Below are 19,776 nucleotides of genomic sequence, written 5' to 3'. Positions count from 1 at the left end.
TCCTACCTTCTTCACCCTTACTTCTTTTTAATACCATTTACTCTGGTTAGAACCTCTAGTGATTCCAACATTATATAGAAGCACACAGACTAGGGAAGTACAGACCAGGGAAGTTAGCCACTGCTGACCTCATACCCACAAGCTGAGACCTTTGACCCATACCATGTCTTCCCCCTCAAAAAAGCAGAAGAATCTGTCTGGTTCATCAGAGGGCTGCACCCCACCAACATTCCAGTGATAGGAAAAACAAGGATGACAAGGGTGAGATGTAGACACCATCCCAGACAAATCCCAACTGAGCAAGCTTATCAAGAGAATTAGAAGAGATTGTACATGGTGAAGGAGTGCCATGTCCACACTCACATCCAAGGTATACTAGAGAGTGAGATGAGGATGGACTACCGCACATGGTAAGTACCTCCCAGGCTCAGAATGAAACTGTTGGAGATTAGACCGCTACACCTGATGTTTCTAAAGCCCTTACCAAGGGGGAAAATGAACTTTACTAGCTGAGATGGATAGCAGTTCATCAACTCATAGAGCAGAACGGCAATCTTTCCAGTTAGGAATTATAGGACTGATTTTGTATTTTAGACTGGAAATCTGAGCTCCAAATGAGTATAATAAGATTTGGGAAAATGATATCATTTAACCTAAACTATCCTGCTTTTACATTTTAAAATGCTAAAAATAAAGTACTTTGAATTATTTAAAAAGTACAGCCAACTCTGCATTGCTCTTGATCTTAGAGCAACACATTTAACACTTTGTGAGTGAGAGTAATGTTAGCTGTAGGCATTTATAGATTACAAGAGGGAGGATATGTCCCGCTACCACTATAGCTAGGATTCTAAGACTTTTGTTTTTTAGATAAAGGTTCATGTAGCCCAAGTTAGCTTCAAATTTGCTGTGTTGCTGAGGACGACCTTAGACTTCCGATCTTCATCGCCTTTACCTCTCCAGTACTGGAATTAGAGTTCAAAGATATTTTTTAAAAATTCAAATGCTTTTTTTTTTGTTGTTAATCCAATCTTGCATTCCTTGTACAAATGCCTTACTCACAGTGTGGCAGAGCCAGACTCTGACCCTCCCAATAATGCCACATATAGACAATATGCCACATATTTGGGCCACATGAATGATGAGCAGGTTGACAGTGGATCAGAGGGAACAATGCTAAGGTGACCCTAGGATGACAGAAATGTGTAGAAAATAGAATATAATTTCCTAACCTGCTACAGTCTTCATCCTCCAAAATATGCTCTTAAATTACTGCATCGTTTCTTGCAGCAGCTCTTTTTTTGTTTTGTTTTGCTTATTTTGTACAAGGTCTCACAGTGTAGACCAGACTGGCCTCAGACACACAGAGATCCACTTTCCACTACCTCTTGAGTGCTGGAATTAAGGGTGTGCATCACTGCGCTTGACTGAGTAGCTCTGTATCCACACATCTGCATCTATACCCTGCTTTAGTATTCACTTTATCATTTTTTTATACTGAGGATTTTCTGTAATGATTTCTCTCAGCTTCAAAAATTAAAGTTGAAAATTTTAATTCCATATATTTGCTTTTAGTTTTTGTTCTCCAAGACAAGGTTTCTCTGTATATCCTTAGCTGTCTTGGAATTCTCTCTGTAGCCCAGGCTGACCTTGAAATCATAGGGATTCATCTGCCTCTGCCTTCCATGTGCTGGGATTAAAGGCATGTGCCATACCTGCCTGGCTTGTTTTTAGTATTTTAAAAAGAAAGTTTCACTAGACATAGAGTCTAGACTGATGGCACCACTTGCTGTGTCATAGTCTATGTACTCTAAACTTTTATTTTGTCAACTGAGCAATGAGACACTAACATGCCTATGCTATTAAGATGCCCTGAGGACATGAAATAACTCAAATAAAAGTTTTGATACCATGTCTTACCTCTAGCAAGTATGCAAGGAACACTAAAAGAAAAACAAGTGCAAGCCTATATATTATTTTTCTAGGCACAAAAGACAAAAGCCACAGAGCCCAGACTCAAGGACCCTGAAGTGTTTCTTATATACTGAGGCATCTGAAAGTACAATTCTCTCCTGCTAATGGGTAGGATTACACTGTGCTAAGGTTGTAGGGAAAGTAAGGAAGATTGAAGGAAGAAAGTGGGGAATAGGAGGGAAGAGGAGAAGAGAAACAGATATTAAATACAATTGCCTAACACACACTAGTAGAACAACCAAATTCAAACCAGGTGGGTCTGACTCCAAAAGCTTTGGATTCAGCTACAGAAGATGTCCAGTCAAGCTAAATATAATCATTTGTCCAAAAATAGTTCCGTCATCTTCTCAGTGAAGCATCTGGCTATAAATAGAAAATTCACTGATGAGTCTAAGATTTTGCTGAAGAAAGCAGCTTGGAGAGAAATGTTTAACGCTATGGGATCTCAAAGCAGGACTACCTTGTCTCTGCGGCTGGCTTTGTCCCAACAAAGCCAGAGTGTCTGGTTTACTTCTTGTATTTGTCTAGCCCTTAAACTCTGAAACTGAATCTTTATTTTAGATTCATGTCTATGTGTTCTATGTGTTCTCTGTGGAAGTCTATGTATCTTGCTTTTCCGGGGCAGTTTGTCTCGACTCTTCCATCTTTCCCTCTCTGCTTACAGGGGAGGAGACACGCAGAAATATTAGTAGCTAACCAGAGGCATATCCGGAGAAAGGTAACGTAGAAGCTTTGACAAGCTTGACAGGGAGAACGCTGTAGTAGCTTTTTCAGAGAGGGGATAGGCCCTGTCATGCCTCAAACTTCAGCTCACAGTGTCCACCCAAGTCTGATATGGAATATCTGATACAACTTCCATACTATATTTAAAAATGAGTGAGTAAAAAATCCCCATCAGGTGAATACTGCCTGTGAATTAAGCTCAGTTCGAAAACCAGTGGTTGTCAAAAAACATAAATCAGGTCCAATTTTTGGTAGATACTATTAGAGATAGAATAATTTCAGTACCCTTCAGTGTGGAGACACACCGAAAATGAAAATACCAGTATTTATTCTAACTGGAGGCTAGCACTAGAAAACAGTAGCCGCAATTCTCTGTCCATGTTCCTGATATAAGTAGAAGAAGTGGAGACAACATAAAACAATAGAAAGAGCCAGAAGCCCCAAGTTCCAGGTCTGCTGTGAAGCAACTATGATGCTCTTTATGCTCCAAGTTACTACCTAATAAATAGGTCTGAGGATATACTGAAATGCTCTACAGATGGCAATTTTATATAGACAGATGTAGACATATACAGATAAGTAAGGGGGAGACACATCATAGGCATCAGACACTGTTCTAAGTACTTTGTTGTTATTATTCTCAACAACTCGGTAACATAAATATTCTTATCCAAATTTTCCAGATGAGGAACTAGAGGTGAAGGAACTTCCCAAAGTCACAAAACTTATAAATGAAAGGGTTGGGCATACAAAGTACACAGATTGGTTCCAGAATCTACATTCCTTACTTCTAAGTCTGGTTCTGAGAATCCCACCACTGTGAGGTTTCCAATGGGTACTTTATTTCATTAATTAAAAAAAAAAAAAAGTACCAAAATTAGAATGTTTCTTCTTGCCAATAGTATCTTGTAAGCTGCAGTCAGCGCAAGCTGTCTACACATGGACATAATTGGTTGCCATTTCCGGTAATGCAGCTACCCACATACAACTCTGAAAAAAATTTTTATGGGCATTTCAGAGAAGATGATGAATCTCTATAGATGTTAAGATCTTCTATTAAGATCAAGAAAGTACAACTAGGGACCTGGAGAGATGGCTCAGAGGTTAAGAGCTCTGTCTGCTCTTTCAAAGGTCCTGAGTTCAATTCCCAGCAACCACATGGTGGCTCACAACCATCTATAGTGAGATATGGTGTCCTCTTCTGCTGTCAAGGTGTACATGCAAGCAGAACACTGTATACATAATAATAAATAAATCTTCATTTAAAAGTACAATTAAATGTATGGAATATGTGATTAACATAAAGAAACCTTTGAAGACTATGAACACTACAATGAGCCACCTTTCCTGGAGTCAAATTTATCAACAGCTTTACATCAGAACACTAATCATATATCTTTAGGGAAGAGAAAACTTGAGGTGCAAGGATTTATTCCCTAAAGTGAGAAACAAGAAGAAAGCACTTTTAAAGAGTTCTTATGATGCCACTACATCTTCCTGTACATGTCTGTCAAGTTCCTGCATGGTGCTGGGGCCTTGAAAATATGGTCTGATGGAAGGAAGTTTGTCTATAACCTTGATAGAATGGAGAATTGTTATAACATTTTTGAAAGGGTTCCTAACTTGAGTCTTTGTGTCAAGATAGTGTCTCTCTATGTATTCCATTCCTCAAGTATCTCCCTACTTGCAGGTGTGTTTGAGTTAGAAAAGGGTATATGACCTAGAAGCCCTGGCTATACAAGAAGGAGAAGGAAGCAAGGGTATATGATCTAGAAACCATAAAGAAGGGAAAGCCAGAGTGAAGCCTGGCCCTTCTAACTCTGTGAGGGAATGAAGAGACCAGAACCAAAGAACAAAGAAACGGTCCTATTCACACACCCACTTCTCACCAGAGCAATGGAGTAAATATTGGGAATCCATTTCCCCCAGATATATATGGAAGCAGGCTTCTGGTGGCTACAACACACAGCATGGGAGCAAGTACATGGATATAGTAGAAGGAAGAGGCCAAAGATGAGCTTTGTGTATCACCACACACTCTACATACAGTCCAAGGGCATATGAATGGATCAGTATAGGTCTCAAGTGGAGCAAAGAGTTCCTTAAACAAATACCAGTACCTCTTCCACTGTGGGTTCCTACACAGCATGCCCAAAGACAGAAAGCATTTTGATGGCAATTCAGCAGATAACTCCAGGGCACATTCCAGATTAGACAAAAAAGTAGAGAACGTCACATATGAGTATCATACACATATCACATAGACACTTTCTTCTCTCACTCACAAAAAGAAATCAGCAAGCAAACTCTTCCAGAAGTCAGAGATATATACTAAGCAGTAATATTACAAAGCCAGGCATTGTTCTCACCTGATGAGATCTGGAGACAGATAATAAAAACTGATGTTCAAACCAAGGAAGACTATGGATGGAGAGGGAAGCAGATATAACTCTCAAAGATGAAGTTTTTACTCAAAGAATTATGAAGTTTGAAACTTTGAAAATAGTCAAAGGAGACCACCCTTAACAATAACTGTCATTGTGGGAGGTTTTTCTTTTCTTTAAAGGCCACAAATTTAGGGACTAGAGAAATGGCTCATCGGCTAAAGAGCACATGCTGCTTTTTCTAGAGAACACAAGTTTTGTTTCCATGCCAGGTAGCTCACACCACCTGTAACTCCAGCTCCATGAGATCTAATGCCCTCTTCTGGTCTCTGCAGGCACCCACATGTGTGGTGTGCATGTATGTGTATTCATAAAAAATATAGGTTATAAAGTATGTCTACAAAATGGTTCAACAGGTAAAGGCATTTGCTGTCAAGCCAGATAATGAGTTTAATCTTTGGGACCCTCATGATGAAAAGAGAGATCTGACTGCTGAAAGTTGTCCTTTGACACCTACATGTACACCATGGCACGTGCACGGTCTACCACCAATATAAAATAAATAAAAATTTCACAAAACCTAATAAACAAGTTAAATATCATAATCTCTTTACATTCCATCTATCAAGAAATTAAAAGACTGTGTTCCATTTCCTCAAATCAAAAGGGATTTGTGAATCCTTTAACCAGTAAATGGTGGCAAAAGTAACACACAACTTCTAAGGCTGGGTCATTTTAAAATGAAGTCTTGGCCTAAAGATGCTTGCTCTTGAAGTTTTGAGCCACCATGTAATGAAATCTGTCTATTTTGAGTGTTTTGAGGAAGCCCAGGCTGCACGTAGAAGACATGTGCAAGCGTATGAGTCAATAGCCCCTGCTTAGCAGCACTTTTGAGTCACTGTAAGCCTGGTAATAGGTATGTGACTGAAGATACTTTAAGATGATTCTATCACCTAGCTGTTAAGTCATTCCAAGCCACTCACTGTCCTAGCTTAGGCCCTGGATGCTGGCAAACACAGTAAGTTCTTGCTGTATTGTCTGAATTCCTAACCCACAGAATCTATGTGCAAAATAAAAATGTTTTATGCCACTGAGTTTCAAACACACTTTTGTACGACCAAAGATTTATTGGTAGCTAGGATAATTGATAGAACAACAATTTAAAAAACTGAATTTTCTTCTTCCTGTTCTGTAAAATGGAAACAAGCTAACTTTAGTTGCGTAACTATAGCTCAAAGTGAGATGTGAATGATACTGCTTTATTTTTTTAGAAATGGAAAAATCAAGGGCACTCTGGGTCCTGCTTCTTCATTCTATAAAGAAGTCTCTGCATGACATGGAGGGGGCTAGACGTTTAAGGTGATTGATTAGCCTTACTGAACTGACCTCATACATCTTGGAAATAACCATCTGCAAAGGTTATTTAATAGATGCAACTACCACTACAGAATGTCTTCATACCTTTTGCAAAAGCTGCATTGTAAGACATTTTTACTATAGCAACAGATGCCCAAAATGCAACATAGTTGCCATCTCTTTATAATATAAGGTTGGACTAACAATTACAAGACAGTATACAAATTAGTGATCAATCTAGAGAAAATCTGTGTTTTATTATTTTTTAAGAGAAAGAAAAAGCAAATTCATTGTTTCTATAAAGAAAGAGGCCTAGGAGTACCTAAACCTGCTATTCCACAGCTAGCCCCTTCAAGCAAAGGAAGAACTAAGAAAGTCCTAGAGTCAGTGTTTTGTATTCCACTTGAGCTTGATACATCGTTAGCACTTGCATTCATTGGTGCTAATGAAGATGCAGGACCTTTTAAGCCACTGGAAAAGACATTTGTGTATGTTTCAGGAAAAGCAACTGCTGGGTATGTGGAAAAATTTCTTAGAAGAAAAATGAGCCTTGATCCACCTTATCAGGTAGCTATCATCTGCCGTGATCACTTATTGGAACAGTACCAAACTCTTTGGTAAATCTGACATGCAATAGGTGATGCTACAATGCAGGATGGTCTTCTTGTTCTTCATTACAGTCTTGTGGTTTCTCCTTTGAAAATAACTTGAAGATGCAAGGGTATATGAGGAAGGAACACAGTACAGAGGCTTCTGCAGGTCTGCATCACACTAAAGATTCTCACGAAACATGAAGCCACCACTACTTTATGTTGTTACAAGCTAGCTTCTGTTTTCAGCAGCAGAACCGTAGCATTTTTGTACGATGTGTAGCAATAGAATGTATCTGCTACACTAGAGACTATGTAAAAACACTTGAAACTCAGAGGGAAAGACTGAAAACACCGAATTTTAACATTCCTTGTGATTCCAAATATGAAGAAGTTTCTGGTCACTTCCCATTTTTGAGGTAGGTTGGCCTTTTTGGAAGCTAGGTGTCTACCCTCCAGGTTGGGCAGGTGTCCTTGCAGAACAGCTTGGCTTTGAATTCAAAGCCAGTCTGCTAAACTGCAGGATTCAGAACCAAGGCTACTGGCAACTTACATGCTCCTATCCTATTCTGAACTTGATACTGCTAAAGCAATGTTACCCAACTCTGTGACTGGAGACACTCTCTCTTGTTAAGATATGGCTCTTATTAATGTCCTTTCTTTGTGATGGGTTATTTGTGTATATCAGTGCCACTGGGACAGGTGTCACAAGGTACTCTCGCTGTGACTGTTGATAACAGTAGCAAAAAAAAAAAAAAAAAAAAAAAAATCAGGTGAACTGGGGAATGACTTTGATGTGAACTCTGGTGGTCCATATTTGACCACCTCCCCTTGGTGGGGAGCCTTGGTGGCACTCAAAGAAAGAATAAGCAGGCTACCAAGATGAGGCTTGATAGCTTATGACCATATAGTGGGGGAGGAGGTCCTCCTCGGTCATAGACCTAGGGGAGGGGAATAGAGTGAAAGCGGGAGGGCGAGAGAAATGGAAGGATACAAATGATGGGATAACAATTCAGTTGTAATTTGAGTAAATTAATAAAATTAAAATAAAAATTTAAAAAATTCAAGTGAATTACTAGCAGTTTACAGAATCCTTATTGTTTCCTCAGTTACTCAGCTTTACTGGTTCTGTGTTTAATATTTGTTTTCTCATCACTGGGATAAAAAAAAAAATCAGTCTTTGAGAACTTTGCTCTTATGAAGGCTTAATTTTAAGCATCATTTTGCCTAAAATTAGCATTCTGATGCTTTCTAAAAAGTATTTTGTAGACTCTTATTTCACAGCAAAATCCCAAATCTGTACAGAAACATATAAAATTTGACATATATTGGTACCTGTTTTTGTAAAGAATTTTTGAATTGTGCACAACTCTCTTCTGACATTTAATAAAAATTTGTTTTAGCCAAAAAAGAGAAAGAAATGGCAAAATCTCCCTGGTCCCCCATGATACCTTGTGCACAAGTCCACACAACTTTTTGGCCATGATGGATTATTCAAAATCCACCATGGAAATCTGGCTACTCTAGTGGTTCTACAGATAGAAGGGTAGATTTGCATTGTTTCATTTATTTTTTCCTACTCCTCTGCCCTACTTCTCACTTTGGAGAAAGTGAACAGTCTCTCTGATATTCCTTCCCATGCCCGTCTGGATTCGAGTGGTTCCGGCACGAGGTATGCGGATGAGGGTAAGGAGCAATGAGCAACAGCGGCTGGCTGCTTTGGAATACCCTGAACAGAGTTCCCATGTGCCAACCAGAATTGCCTAGATGTTGGAGAATGAGCTTCTTCACTGTGTTGTCTTCAGACCTGAAGAACAATACTCAGCTCTTTTTATCTGTCAGACCATTTTCTAGTCTCCTCTAGTAGCCCTGAGCCCTCTTGGGTGGAAAACTGTCATGAGAGTTTAACACCAGAAATTCCCAAGATCACTAGACCCATCAGGCTCTTTCTATACCAATGGTGGGATAATAGCATTCCTGCCCCTACTTGCTCCATTTTGTTCAGATTGGAGTAGGCAGATCTGTGAGTTGCCCACATAAACACATTATTTACCAGGCATTGGTCCTCTCCCTTTCTTGACTAACATAAATATTATGATCCTTAAAAAAAATTTCTCTAGTTAAGATTAATTACTATAAATGAAATTTGTAATTCACAGGGTAATAAGGCCTTTGATGCATTGTAACAAATAGACTTATTCAGAAAAAGTAGGTAGAGTTTTGGTTTCCATGATTTCTCTTCAATGCTAGACATAATTAAAAAATACTTTGAAATTTCATTGATTGCTGCTGAGCTTGAACATATTTTCATGTATTGTTAACTTATGCTTTTAAAGGAATTGCTTGTTTAAATGTTAGATACTCTGTGAAACAAATAGATAATGATGTTAGGGAGCAATTTGGGTGCTATGGACAAGAAAACTTGAAATAACCCGAAGTTGGTATGATAGCACATGCTCATAATCCTAGCACTCAGGTAGTTGATACAAGGGGGATCAGGAGTTCAAAGCCATCCTCATACACTCATCGAGTTCAAAACTATCTGGAAAACACATGACCCTGTATCCAAAAGAGAAAATAAAAATAACTTGAACAGAGACACTCCTGCAGTTCAGAAGGAATGTGTGAGTAATCTGACCAGATGTGCCTATTAATTTAGTGGCTTTCTTTTGAGTGTTTTCAATTGTGATTCCGTAGATTTCCCTCATGTGGCATTTTGATTGATTCAGTTTGGAGTCCTACCTCAAATGTCACCAACTTCTGATTTTTTTTCCCTGGAGAGATGCCTTCCCACTAGACCTGGCTTCCCTGTGTGCAGCTCTTAGGAAACTACAAAGTGACTGTGGTTTTAGATGTCTTTTCCTTTACACAGACTCCCCAAGGCTAGTCATATTTTCTTTCTGGCCCAGTCAGAATAGGAAATTAAAGTTCAGAAATGCAAAAACAAAATTTACTCACTCCCACACAACAATGGGAGGTTTGGATTCCAATATAGGACTAACTTCAGAGGCCATGTTTTTGTTTTGGTTTTTGTTTTTTTACAGTTATTTGAGGATTTCTCCAAATAGAATTTGATAACATGTATCTTTAGCATTTGAAAATTCACTTGGATTTTTTCATATTCAGCAATAAAGAATAATGAAATCATTTTTGCTGAAAAATGAAGGAAACTGGAGATTAACTTGCAAGTGAAAAGGACTCAGAAAAACAAAGGCCACATTTTTCTTTAAGGGTCCTAGTATTTTTTTAATAGATATACAAAACCATGTATATATGTTTATATAGTAAAAGTATAATGGAGGCTATGAGAGGGAGGAAACAAATGGGGAACTGGGAAAGAGAATGGGGAACTAACATGAAGGAATAGGAGGGAATGACTACTCTCAACACCTAAGAAACTGTCTACATGAGGCTCAACACTGAAGAATATAGACTAATAAATGGATTTTGGTCTTGAAGCTTTATCTCAAGAGTGATTTTAAAAATATATAAGCATAGGCTTGAGTGTGTGAATGATCAGCTTAGCGGTGAATGCTGCTTCTTGCTAGCCAGCACTGCATTTTAAAACTTGCAGATATGAAGTGCTAAGTTCTTTACTTTTCATATAGTAATAACCTAGTAAGAAAGAGCAAAAAGGGACAGTATGTAATCAATATGATCACAGCAATTAAAAGCCAATGTATCAACATATCAGATCCTCCTGTCTGATTTTGGGATTGAATCTCACCATGTTGTCTAGGCTCCAACCCAGTCTGCCAAGTAGCTAGGACTAGAAGGCATATGCCACCATGTGTGTCATAAAAAAACCAAACAAACTAATTTTTAATAGCTCATCCTGTGAAAGCTTACAGAACCTGTAGCTATTACAATTTTGCTTTCAATTCAGTTCCTGTTCCACTTGTTTCTTTAAAATTAATTAATTGCCTGCACACAAGGGGGACAAGGACATGTGCATGCCACAGCACTTGGACAACCTGAGGGAGGCCGTTCTTTCCATTTACCATGTGGGTTCTGGAGATCAAACTCAAGTCATCAGGCTTAGTAGCAAGCTTTTACCCACTGAGCCATCTCACCAGCTCCCCGGCCCCAGTTCTTTCTTATTCAAGGAAATGTCATTAACCCTAATGTTTGCTCAAAACTTTACAGAATAAAGAACTTGGCTGTGCAAACTACCATAGCTCCAACTAAATACTTCAATACATCTCTGTGCTAGACATAGTGCTCAGATTTCTTTTGCACAGTATCCTGGTAAATTCTCAAATTCAATGGAATAAGAAGCATCAGCCTCAAAAAAAAAAAAAAAAAAAAAAAGAAGAAGAAGAAGAAGAAGAAGAAGCATCAGCCTCATTCCAGTTGCACATGCAATAAAGTAGGAAGCAGAGAAGGAAATAATCCAACAATTCAAAGACCTTTGAGACACTGCAGCAGATCTTCTGAAGACAAACACTGCCAACATACACTGGCATTTCATCCTGAAAAAGTGGCGATCTGTGAGGCCACTGACTAAGAGGGACGTTCTTCACCATCTAGGCCTTCTATAGAGCATCCCTCCTTAGTTCGCCATTTACCTTTTAAAGCTTTTTCTGCTTTCCTCTTTAATGCATATATTATGCTAGAGAAAAAGTCTCAAGTTAGTAATTTAAAGCTCCCACATTAAAAAGAAACTTAGAAAATAAATAATAAAATAAAAGAGAAACTTTAGAGAAGTAATATATATCAAATGCTACCAAGAAAAAGGGTTATAATAAGTAACAGAAACCAATGAAATTGGTAAACATAAAAGCAATAGATAAAATGAGTGAGATAAGCAGCTGGTCCTTTAAAAATGTCCATAAGGTAGGCAATGGTAGTACCCCTTGATCCCTTGTGGGTTGATCATGCTCCAGTGCCAGGCTACACATCCAAGATTATATGGTTAACATAAATTAGACTTGATGAGACTGGGGTGAGAGCGGGACACAATGTTGGGTTGGGTAGGGAAGCGGTTGGAGTCTGGGAAGAGTTGGGGGACGGGTAAATGTGGCCAAAATCATTGTACAAATTTCTCCAAGAACTAATTAAAAAATTACCAAAACTGGAAATAATTGTCTATGTAGTACCAAATGGAGATTTAAAAAAAATAATTTTGTTATTATCTTATAATAGATGTTTTTGTTTGCATGTATGTCTGATTACTATGTATATACCTGGTGAGCACAGAGGCCGTAAGAGGGTATCAGACCACTTGGAATTGGAATTACAGATAGTTCTGAGGGTGCTGGAAATCGAACCCAGAAGTATGTGTTTTGGTTTTTTTCAAGACAGGTTTCTCTGTGGCCTTGGCTGTCCTGAACTCACTTTGAAGACCACACTGACCTCCCACTCACAGAGATCAGCCTGCCTCTACCTCTCTGAGTGCTAGGATTACATGCTTGTACCACCATGCCCAGCTGAAGTTGTGTTTTTTAAACTGTGGTAAAGTACACAGAATATAAAATCTTGGCCATCCTGACCATTTTAAGCGGTTAGGTAGTAAATGAAATACCTTGAGCTGGCCTTAGGGAAATTCACATTGTGTGTCACCATTACTACCATCCTCCATATACAACATTCTTTCAACTTTTATCGCTGAACTTCGAATCCACTGCACAATAGTTCCTTATAGTCTCTATCCTCAGCCCTTCCTAATCACCTTCTTTCCATCACCAATATAGATAAGTTATGAAAATGGTCATGTAATATTTGTCCTTTGTGAGCAGCTTATTTATAATATCATCAAAGTTTATGCATTTTGTAGCATAGCCATGTTTCAATACTTTAAGGCTACTATTCTTTTGTATGCAAAAAATTACTTTTTTTGTTTTTGGTTTTTCAAGACAGGGTTCCTCTGTGCAGCCTTGGCTGTCCTGGACTCACTTTTTAGACCAGGCTGGCCTTGAACTCACAGTGATCCGCCTGCCTCTGCCTCCCAAGTGCTGGGATTAAAGATGTGCGCCACCATGCCTGGCCTAAAAATTACATTTTTAAAAATCTACTCATTCACTGATTAACCTGTGGATTACTTGAGAGAATATGACAGAATGTTAGTGACAACAAGATCAGAAGATTCAAGGGCAACATGGACTACCTACATTTAAGACTATCATGGGCTACATGAACTCCTATCTCTAAAATAAAATATAATAAAGCCCAGGGGCCAGAGTGATGGCTTGGCAGTTAAGAGCACTTGCTACTCTTCCACAGGACCTGGGTTCAGCTTCCAGTTCTCATGGTGGTTTACAACCATCTAGAACTCCAGTTCCAGGGAACCCAATACTCAAGGCCTCCACAGGCACCAGGACATGTAATACACATACAAACATTATACAAAACAGTTATATATGTGAAGCTCAGGAGACTGTCCCAAGTTAAAGTCACACACACACACACACACACACACACACACACTTTTTTTTTGAGAAAGTGTTTTGCTATGTAGCTCTAGGCTGGCCTTAAACTCCCCATGTAACTTTAGCTATCCTCAAACTCATAATGCTTCCACTTTACCACCCAAAGTGCTATGTTTATACACATGTCCCACCATGCCTGGTCTAATTGACATTTGTAGACCACTGTACTTCTGGAGATCAAACTCACGTCATCGGCTTAGTAGCAAGCTTTTACCCACTGAGCCATCTCACCAGATCCCCGGCCCCAGTTCTTTCTTATTCAAGGCAATGTCATTAACCCTAATGTTTGCTCAAAACTTTACAGAATAAAGAACTTGGCTGTGCAAACTACCATAGCTCCAACTAAATACTTCAATACATCTCTGTGCTAGACATAGTGCTCAGATTTCTTTGCACAGCTATCCTGGTAAATTCTCCAAATTCAATGGAATAAGAAGCATCAGCCTCAAAAAAAAAAAAAAAAAAAAAAAGAAGAAGAAGAAGAAGAAGAAGAAGCATCAGCCTCATTCCAGTTGCACATGCAATAAAGTAGGAAGCAGAGAAGGAAATAATCCAACAATTCAAGACCTTTGAGACACTGCAGCAGATCTTCTGAAGACAAACACTGCCAACATACACTGGCATTTCATCCTGAAAAAGTGGCGATCTGTGAGCCACTGACTAAGAGGGACGTCTTAAAGCTACACAGAGAAATCCTGTCTCAAAAAACCAAATAAACAAATAAGTAAACTAATACAACCCTCAAAGGGAATTTATAGCACTAAATGCATATATTAATGCTAGAGAAAAAGTCTCAAGTTAGTAATTTAAGCTCCCACATTAAAAGAGAAACTTAGAAAAATAAAATAATAAAATAAAAGAGAAACTTAGAGAAGTAATATATATCAAATGCTACCAGAAAAAGGGTTATAATAAGTAACAGAAACCAATGAAATTGTAAACATAAAAGCAATAGATAAAATGAGTGAGATAAGCAGCTGGTCCTTTAAAAATGTCCATAAGGTAGGCATGGTAGTACCCTTGATCCCTTGGTGGGTTGATCATGCTCCAGTGCCAGGCTACACATCCAAGATTATATGGTTAACATAAATTAGACTTGATGAGACTGGGGGTGAGAGCGGGACACAATGTTGGGTGGGTAGGGAAGCGGTTGGATCTGGGAAGAGTTGGGGGAAGGGTAAATGTGCCAAAATACATTGTACAAATTTCTCCAAGAACTAATTAAAAAATTACCAAAACTGGAAATAATTGTCTATGTAGGTAGGACAGAATTTGTGCCAAAGTATCGGTAGTAGAATTAGCTCTGACAGTGGGGCACCTTATCTACTCTGAGAAGAGGAGAACAGAAAGAAATTGTAAACACTGAGTAAGTCTGGAAATTTGACTGTGATTTGTGCACATGCTCACACTCTGATCACTTTTCTTTATGACAAGAAGGGAGGTCATCAGCAAACACTGAAGGGATGGGCCAGTTAAGTAATCCAAAGCCAGGAATTCACATATTTAATAATGATAATGAAAGAAGAACAAACAGTTACTGTTTGCTTCCTGCAGCTGTTCATTAGAACCAACACAACTTTCTTCATATAAACCACCAGGGGGCAGTGTTGTAACCAATCTTCTTTTCCCTCATATCTTGTAACACTAAGAAATTATAATAAACTATAATGCATTGTATGCTGTAAATCTTCCGTCCACAGAAGTACTACTTAATATTTAAATACCTGTATTCCCATGTTCTCCTGCATGTGTAAACTCACATACATACATGGGGATGATGCTGTTTCTTTTGTCTACCTCTCAGTGTAACCAGATGCTACACCAAGGGTAATACTCAGTATATCCCTTTCCTCTCCAATTTCTTTAGGACACACAACAAATACTTTATAGATAATTTGTTCTTTCTTATGCTTAAATCCAATGGAAAAATTTTTTTTAAAAAAATCCTAAGAACAAAACCCTGGTGCCCGATGGGTTGATATACACCTTCAACACCAGCACTTGGGAGGCAAAACCAAAAGCTTACCGCAAATTCAAGGCTAGCCTGGGTTACACAGTGAGCTTATCCCAAACTCAAGGCTAGCCTGGGTTACACAGTGAGTTCTAGGCCAGCTGGAGAGCCCCATCACAAAACAAAACAACACAACAATACTTCCCTGACAACATAGCGTCTTCCAAGTTATGTGTTTCCCTATTGCTTACATTTCTCTATAAATTAGTTATGCTTTCAAAGTAGCCTTAAATTGCCATGTATTGAACACGCTCTTTCTCCCTTATATCTGATTCTTGATGCATCTTTAAAATGAAAAAAAAAATGTCAATCTATAATACCACATGACTATTATGTATACCAGTCACAACAGCTACTTAGGGGTTATGTATGGGGCAGCCAGGCTGGGAAATTCCTCTAAATTTGAGTCTAATTAATTTGGGCTTTAAACAGTTGCGGCGATTTCCAAAGGAAAAGTAAATGTAGGGCTGGGGCTTCCAGTGATAGACCTTCACCCCCCACCCATCAAGAATCAGCAAGACCTTGAGTTCATAGACAGGGCCTTGAGTTCGATGCCTAGTATGCGTGTGTGTGTGTGTGTGTGTGTGTGTGTGTGTAAAAGCCAACTGTTTCCTCCAGAAATGCAGTGGATATAGAAGAAGGCTGTACTCTGGGAGCATAGGTGATTCGGATTGGCTGTTTCAAGCAGGAGGACTGAACTTCTACAAATGGGACAGGCTTCCAGTCACACCAAGCTTGTTGTGTCAGATGCCTTAGGGGTTAGAGCCAAAGGGAATGTGTGAAAGAGGGAGACTGAGAACATCAGAGGACCCAAGAGTGTTAAGCAGTTTAAATGGGTAAAATCTGCGTTTGACAACAAGCCTCCAAACTTGGGTATTTTGAGCTAAAGCTGTTCTAAAAAATATTCAAGCCCTAGGTCAGAGAGAGAATCTATATAGATGCCATCATGGGTCAAAGTAGCAACAGTATCAACTCTTTTGCTAGTTGTTTCAAAAACAAAGTTTCAAAGCTGTCTAAATTGATTTTGTTTTTTTCAGATTCAAGGATGACCTGAACTTCTAATACTCCCTTTTCCTCCTCCTGGGAGTTCTGGGATTACAGACTTGTGCCACCCAGCACTGTTTACGAAGTGCTTGGATAAAACCCAGGATATCTTGTATGCTAAGCAAGAATTCTACCAACTATGCTACATTCCCTTCTAATATGAAATTGCAATAAAAAAAAACTGGACACTATTTCACTGGTTGATCCTGTAGTCTGTGGTGGCCTTGAGCTCACAAAGTTGCCAAGGATGCTCTTGAACTCTTGATACTCCTGCCTCCGCCTTTCAGGTGTTGGGATTACAGGCAGGAGCACCCCACCACCACCACCACCATCCACACAAAGCTTCCCCAACCCCCATCTCTTTGGTTTGTTTTTTGTTTTTTCGAGACAGGGTTTCTACAAGTAACAGTCCTGGCTGTCCTGGAAACTCTTTCTGTAGACCAGGCCTGCCTCTACCGCCCTAGTACTGGGATTAAAAGTCATGCACCACCACGTCCAGTTTCCCCTAATTTTCTTAACTATTATTATTGTGTATGTGAGAGAGACGGTGTGGCAAACATACATGGACACCACAGCATGTATGTGAAAGTCAGAACTTTTCTTCCATCTTTATGTGGGTTCTAGGGGATCAAATTAAGTCTTCAGGCTCGAGGGACAAGCACTTTTACCCACTGAGCCATCTTGGAGTTGTGCACATGCATGAGCGTGTGCGTGCGTGTGTGTGCGCTGTTTGGTATGCAAAAGGGAGACAGGGTCTCATGTAGCTTAAGCTAGCCTAGAAAATGGCTGGCTTTGAACCTGCGATCCTCCTGTCTCTGTCTCCAAAACGCAAGTGCGGGCATTGCAGGCCTAAGCCACAGCAACAGGCAAACAAAACAAAAGCCCTCTTTGTAATTAAAATCTTTTACCCACATCAAAATCCCAAAATGAGCTTTAAAGTTTAAAGACCCCTACTATATTACTGTATGCCAAATCTCTGTCACTTTCAAAAGCGATGCACTAAATCCTTAGATTCCCCCTACCCCCACGCAAATGACCTAAGTCAGAGCCTGATTTCATTGACACACTTGCGCTCCCAACAACAACACTTCCTTTGAAAAACAGAATGTCACTTCCTCAGTCCAGAGGCCAGAAGTCCCTTGATTCTGATCTGGGGAGCAGAAACAGGAAACTCTGGTAAGCTTCTGTCCCCCATGGCCAGCCACTATGCAGCTGACAGAGAGAGAGGGCAGGGTCTGTTGGGAGCTCCCTTGATGCACTGCAGCTGGAAGCAACCGCTCACTTCCAGGCTGTGGGAGTGATTTCTCAGAGTCCAGCACTCCCAGTCAGCATAACAAGGACGTTTCTTGGCAAGTGAAGAGGGAGAAGATGCGAGAACCTTCTCACTCCTTTAACGGACTTTCCATTTCTAAACTCCTCAGACTACCCCAATCTCAGATCCTGGCACCACTTTGTTCTTCTCTGATCTCGCTAGGGAAGGAGGGGGTGTCCCCCCTCAATTACCAGCTTCTCACCTAAAAGGGACAGCCTGTCCCAACAATTTCAGTAAACACTGTCAGTTAGCACCACCGAACAATTCAGAACGGTGATCTTTTCAGACCCCAGACACCAAAGGCTACACAACACAAAACTCTGCCCAGTTATAGCGGACCAAACTGCAGTGTCACTCCATGGGGCGGCGGACCGCGCGCGGCGGCGGTGGTGGTGATGGTGGGGATGTGAGAGACGGTCGGAATAATGGGAAAGAAGGGGGGACAAACAAATGAGTCACTTAATACAAGCGCTGCACATGCCGCTGACGCTGCCCGTGATGCAGCGGCGGTGGACTGGAAGGAAGCCGGCAGCCACCGAGGAGGGGCGGGCGAGAAAGGGATCCGGAGAGGGGCGCGGCGCCTCGCCCTTTGTGGGCCCGGGGCCGCGCGGCCCCTCCGCCTATCCTCCTGCTCGGGGTGACTCGGCCCCTTCGGCCCCGGGCGTCAACTCTCCGGGTCGCCCAGAACAATCGCTACAAACTTCGGCACGGCGGGCGCGGAGTTCCCGGGGAGGCCGGCGACTAGCGGCGGAGCAGCAGCCCCGACCTGCGCCCCGCCCCTCGGCGGCGCACCTGTGACAGGTGTGCGGCGCCCCACTCGCGCCCAGCCGCTCTTGCCCTTCGGAGGCCGCGGGGACCCGGCCCGCCGCGCCCAGCCTCTCTCAGCGCCCCCCACCTCAGAGGCCGCGGGACGCCCCACCCCACCCCACCCCGTCCGTCCGTCCGTCCGTCCGTCCGCCCGCCCGCCCGCCCGCCGGGCCGCGCCCGCTCGCCTCACTCACATAGCGCCTCAACTTCTTTTCGGGAGGCGATTTCCTCAGCCAGCCGGTGCACACCACGTCGTCTCCGCCGCCGCCGCCGCCGCCGCTCATGTCGCCGGCTGACTGGAGCCCGCCGCCGGCTCGCGCGGACAAGGGCGCGGGCGCGGGCTGCTGGGTCAGCCGGCAGCCCGTGCGCAGCTCGCGCGGGAGGGGAGGGGCCGGGCAGCCCAGGGCGAGGACGAGGCTGCGCGCGGGCCCGGCTGCTGCGCGCGCTCGAGTCCACCCCTCCCTCCCTCCGCCCCCCCGCCCCGCCGATCGCCCCCCCACCGGCCCGCGCGCGCGCCCCCGCGAACACACGGCCCAGCCCCACCAGGGCGCCTCGGCAGGCGGGCGCTCGCCACGCCCACAGCCCCGCGCGGTCCCTGAGGGCAGCCGGCGCCGAGGCCAGCTACCCAGGCTTCCGACCCGACAGGCCTGGCTGGAGGCCGTGAGTCGAGAGGAGAGCTGCGGCCGGTCAGCGCGCCCTCAGGGGCTTGGTTGGTGTTGTTGTTCCCTCAGCCTCGAGCTGCAGGCGGGGTCGTGAAGACCTGCGGGCTGGCGCTGGTGCTAGGGCGAGTGAAGGAGAGAGGCTGTCCACCCTAGATCAAACGTCGACCCTGTCCTCTCCCCCCAACGCCACCCCCCCACACACCCCGGCTAGGGTCGTGTGGGAAGGAGATCCAAGGGCTGCTCCAGTTTCCTGTCCATTCCCACAGTTTCAGGTTTCAGTAAGTCTGATTCTGACTGAAATGGGTGTCCTGCTTCACTGCAAGTTAACTCTCAAAGCTCTAGGACGGAGAAGAAGGGAACAAGGCCTACTGTGTGCCGGGGCGGGAGGGGTGGGGGGCTTTTGCATTCGTTGTTCACGGTGATTATCTCCACTAACCTACAAATTGGGTAGGCTGTGATTATACCCATTTCACAGATAGCCCGAA

The 19,776-nt window shown here is 42.1% G+C and overlaps 1 protein-coding gene and 1 pseudogene across 1 annotated transcript in view; one reads left to right on the top strand and one right to left on the bottom strand.

The window, feature by feature from the left end:
• Gab2 (GRB2 associated binding protein 2) overlaps nucleotides 1–18,956 on the bottom strand; it is a 147,005-nt gene extending 128,049 nt beyond the window's left edge. Inside the window, exon 1 of the mRNA XM_051148958.1 lies at nucleotides 18,824–18,956. Coding sequence (XP_051004915.1) covers nucleotides 18,824–18,913 — 90 coding nt within the window. The 5' untranslated portion in view covers nucleotides 18,914–18,956. The remainder of the gene's footprint in view (nucleotides 1–18,823) is intronic.
• On the top strand, nucleotides 6,451–7,148 carry LOC127191699 (polycomb group RING finger protein 6-like; annotated as a pseudogene).
• Nucleotides 18,957–19,776: the final 820 nt, after the last annotated feature.

This window comes from Acomys russatus, chromosome 7 (assembly GCF_903995435.1).
Source record: "Acomys russatus chromosome 7, mAcoRus1.1, whole genome shotgun sequence".
NCBI classification, from domain to species: domain Eukaryota; kingdom Metazoa; phylum Chordata; class Mammalia; order Rodentia; family Muridae; genus Acomys; species Acomys russatus.
This window is presented reverse-complemented; position numbering and strand designations above follow the sequence as displayed.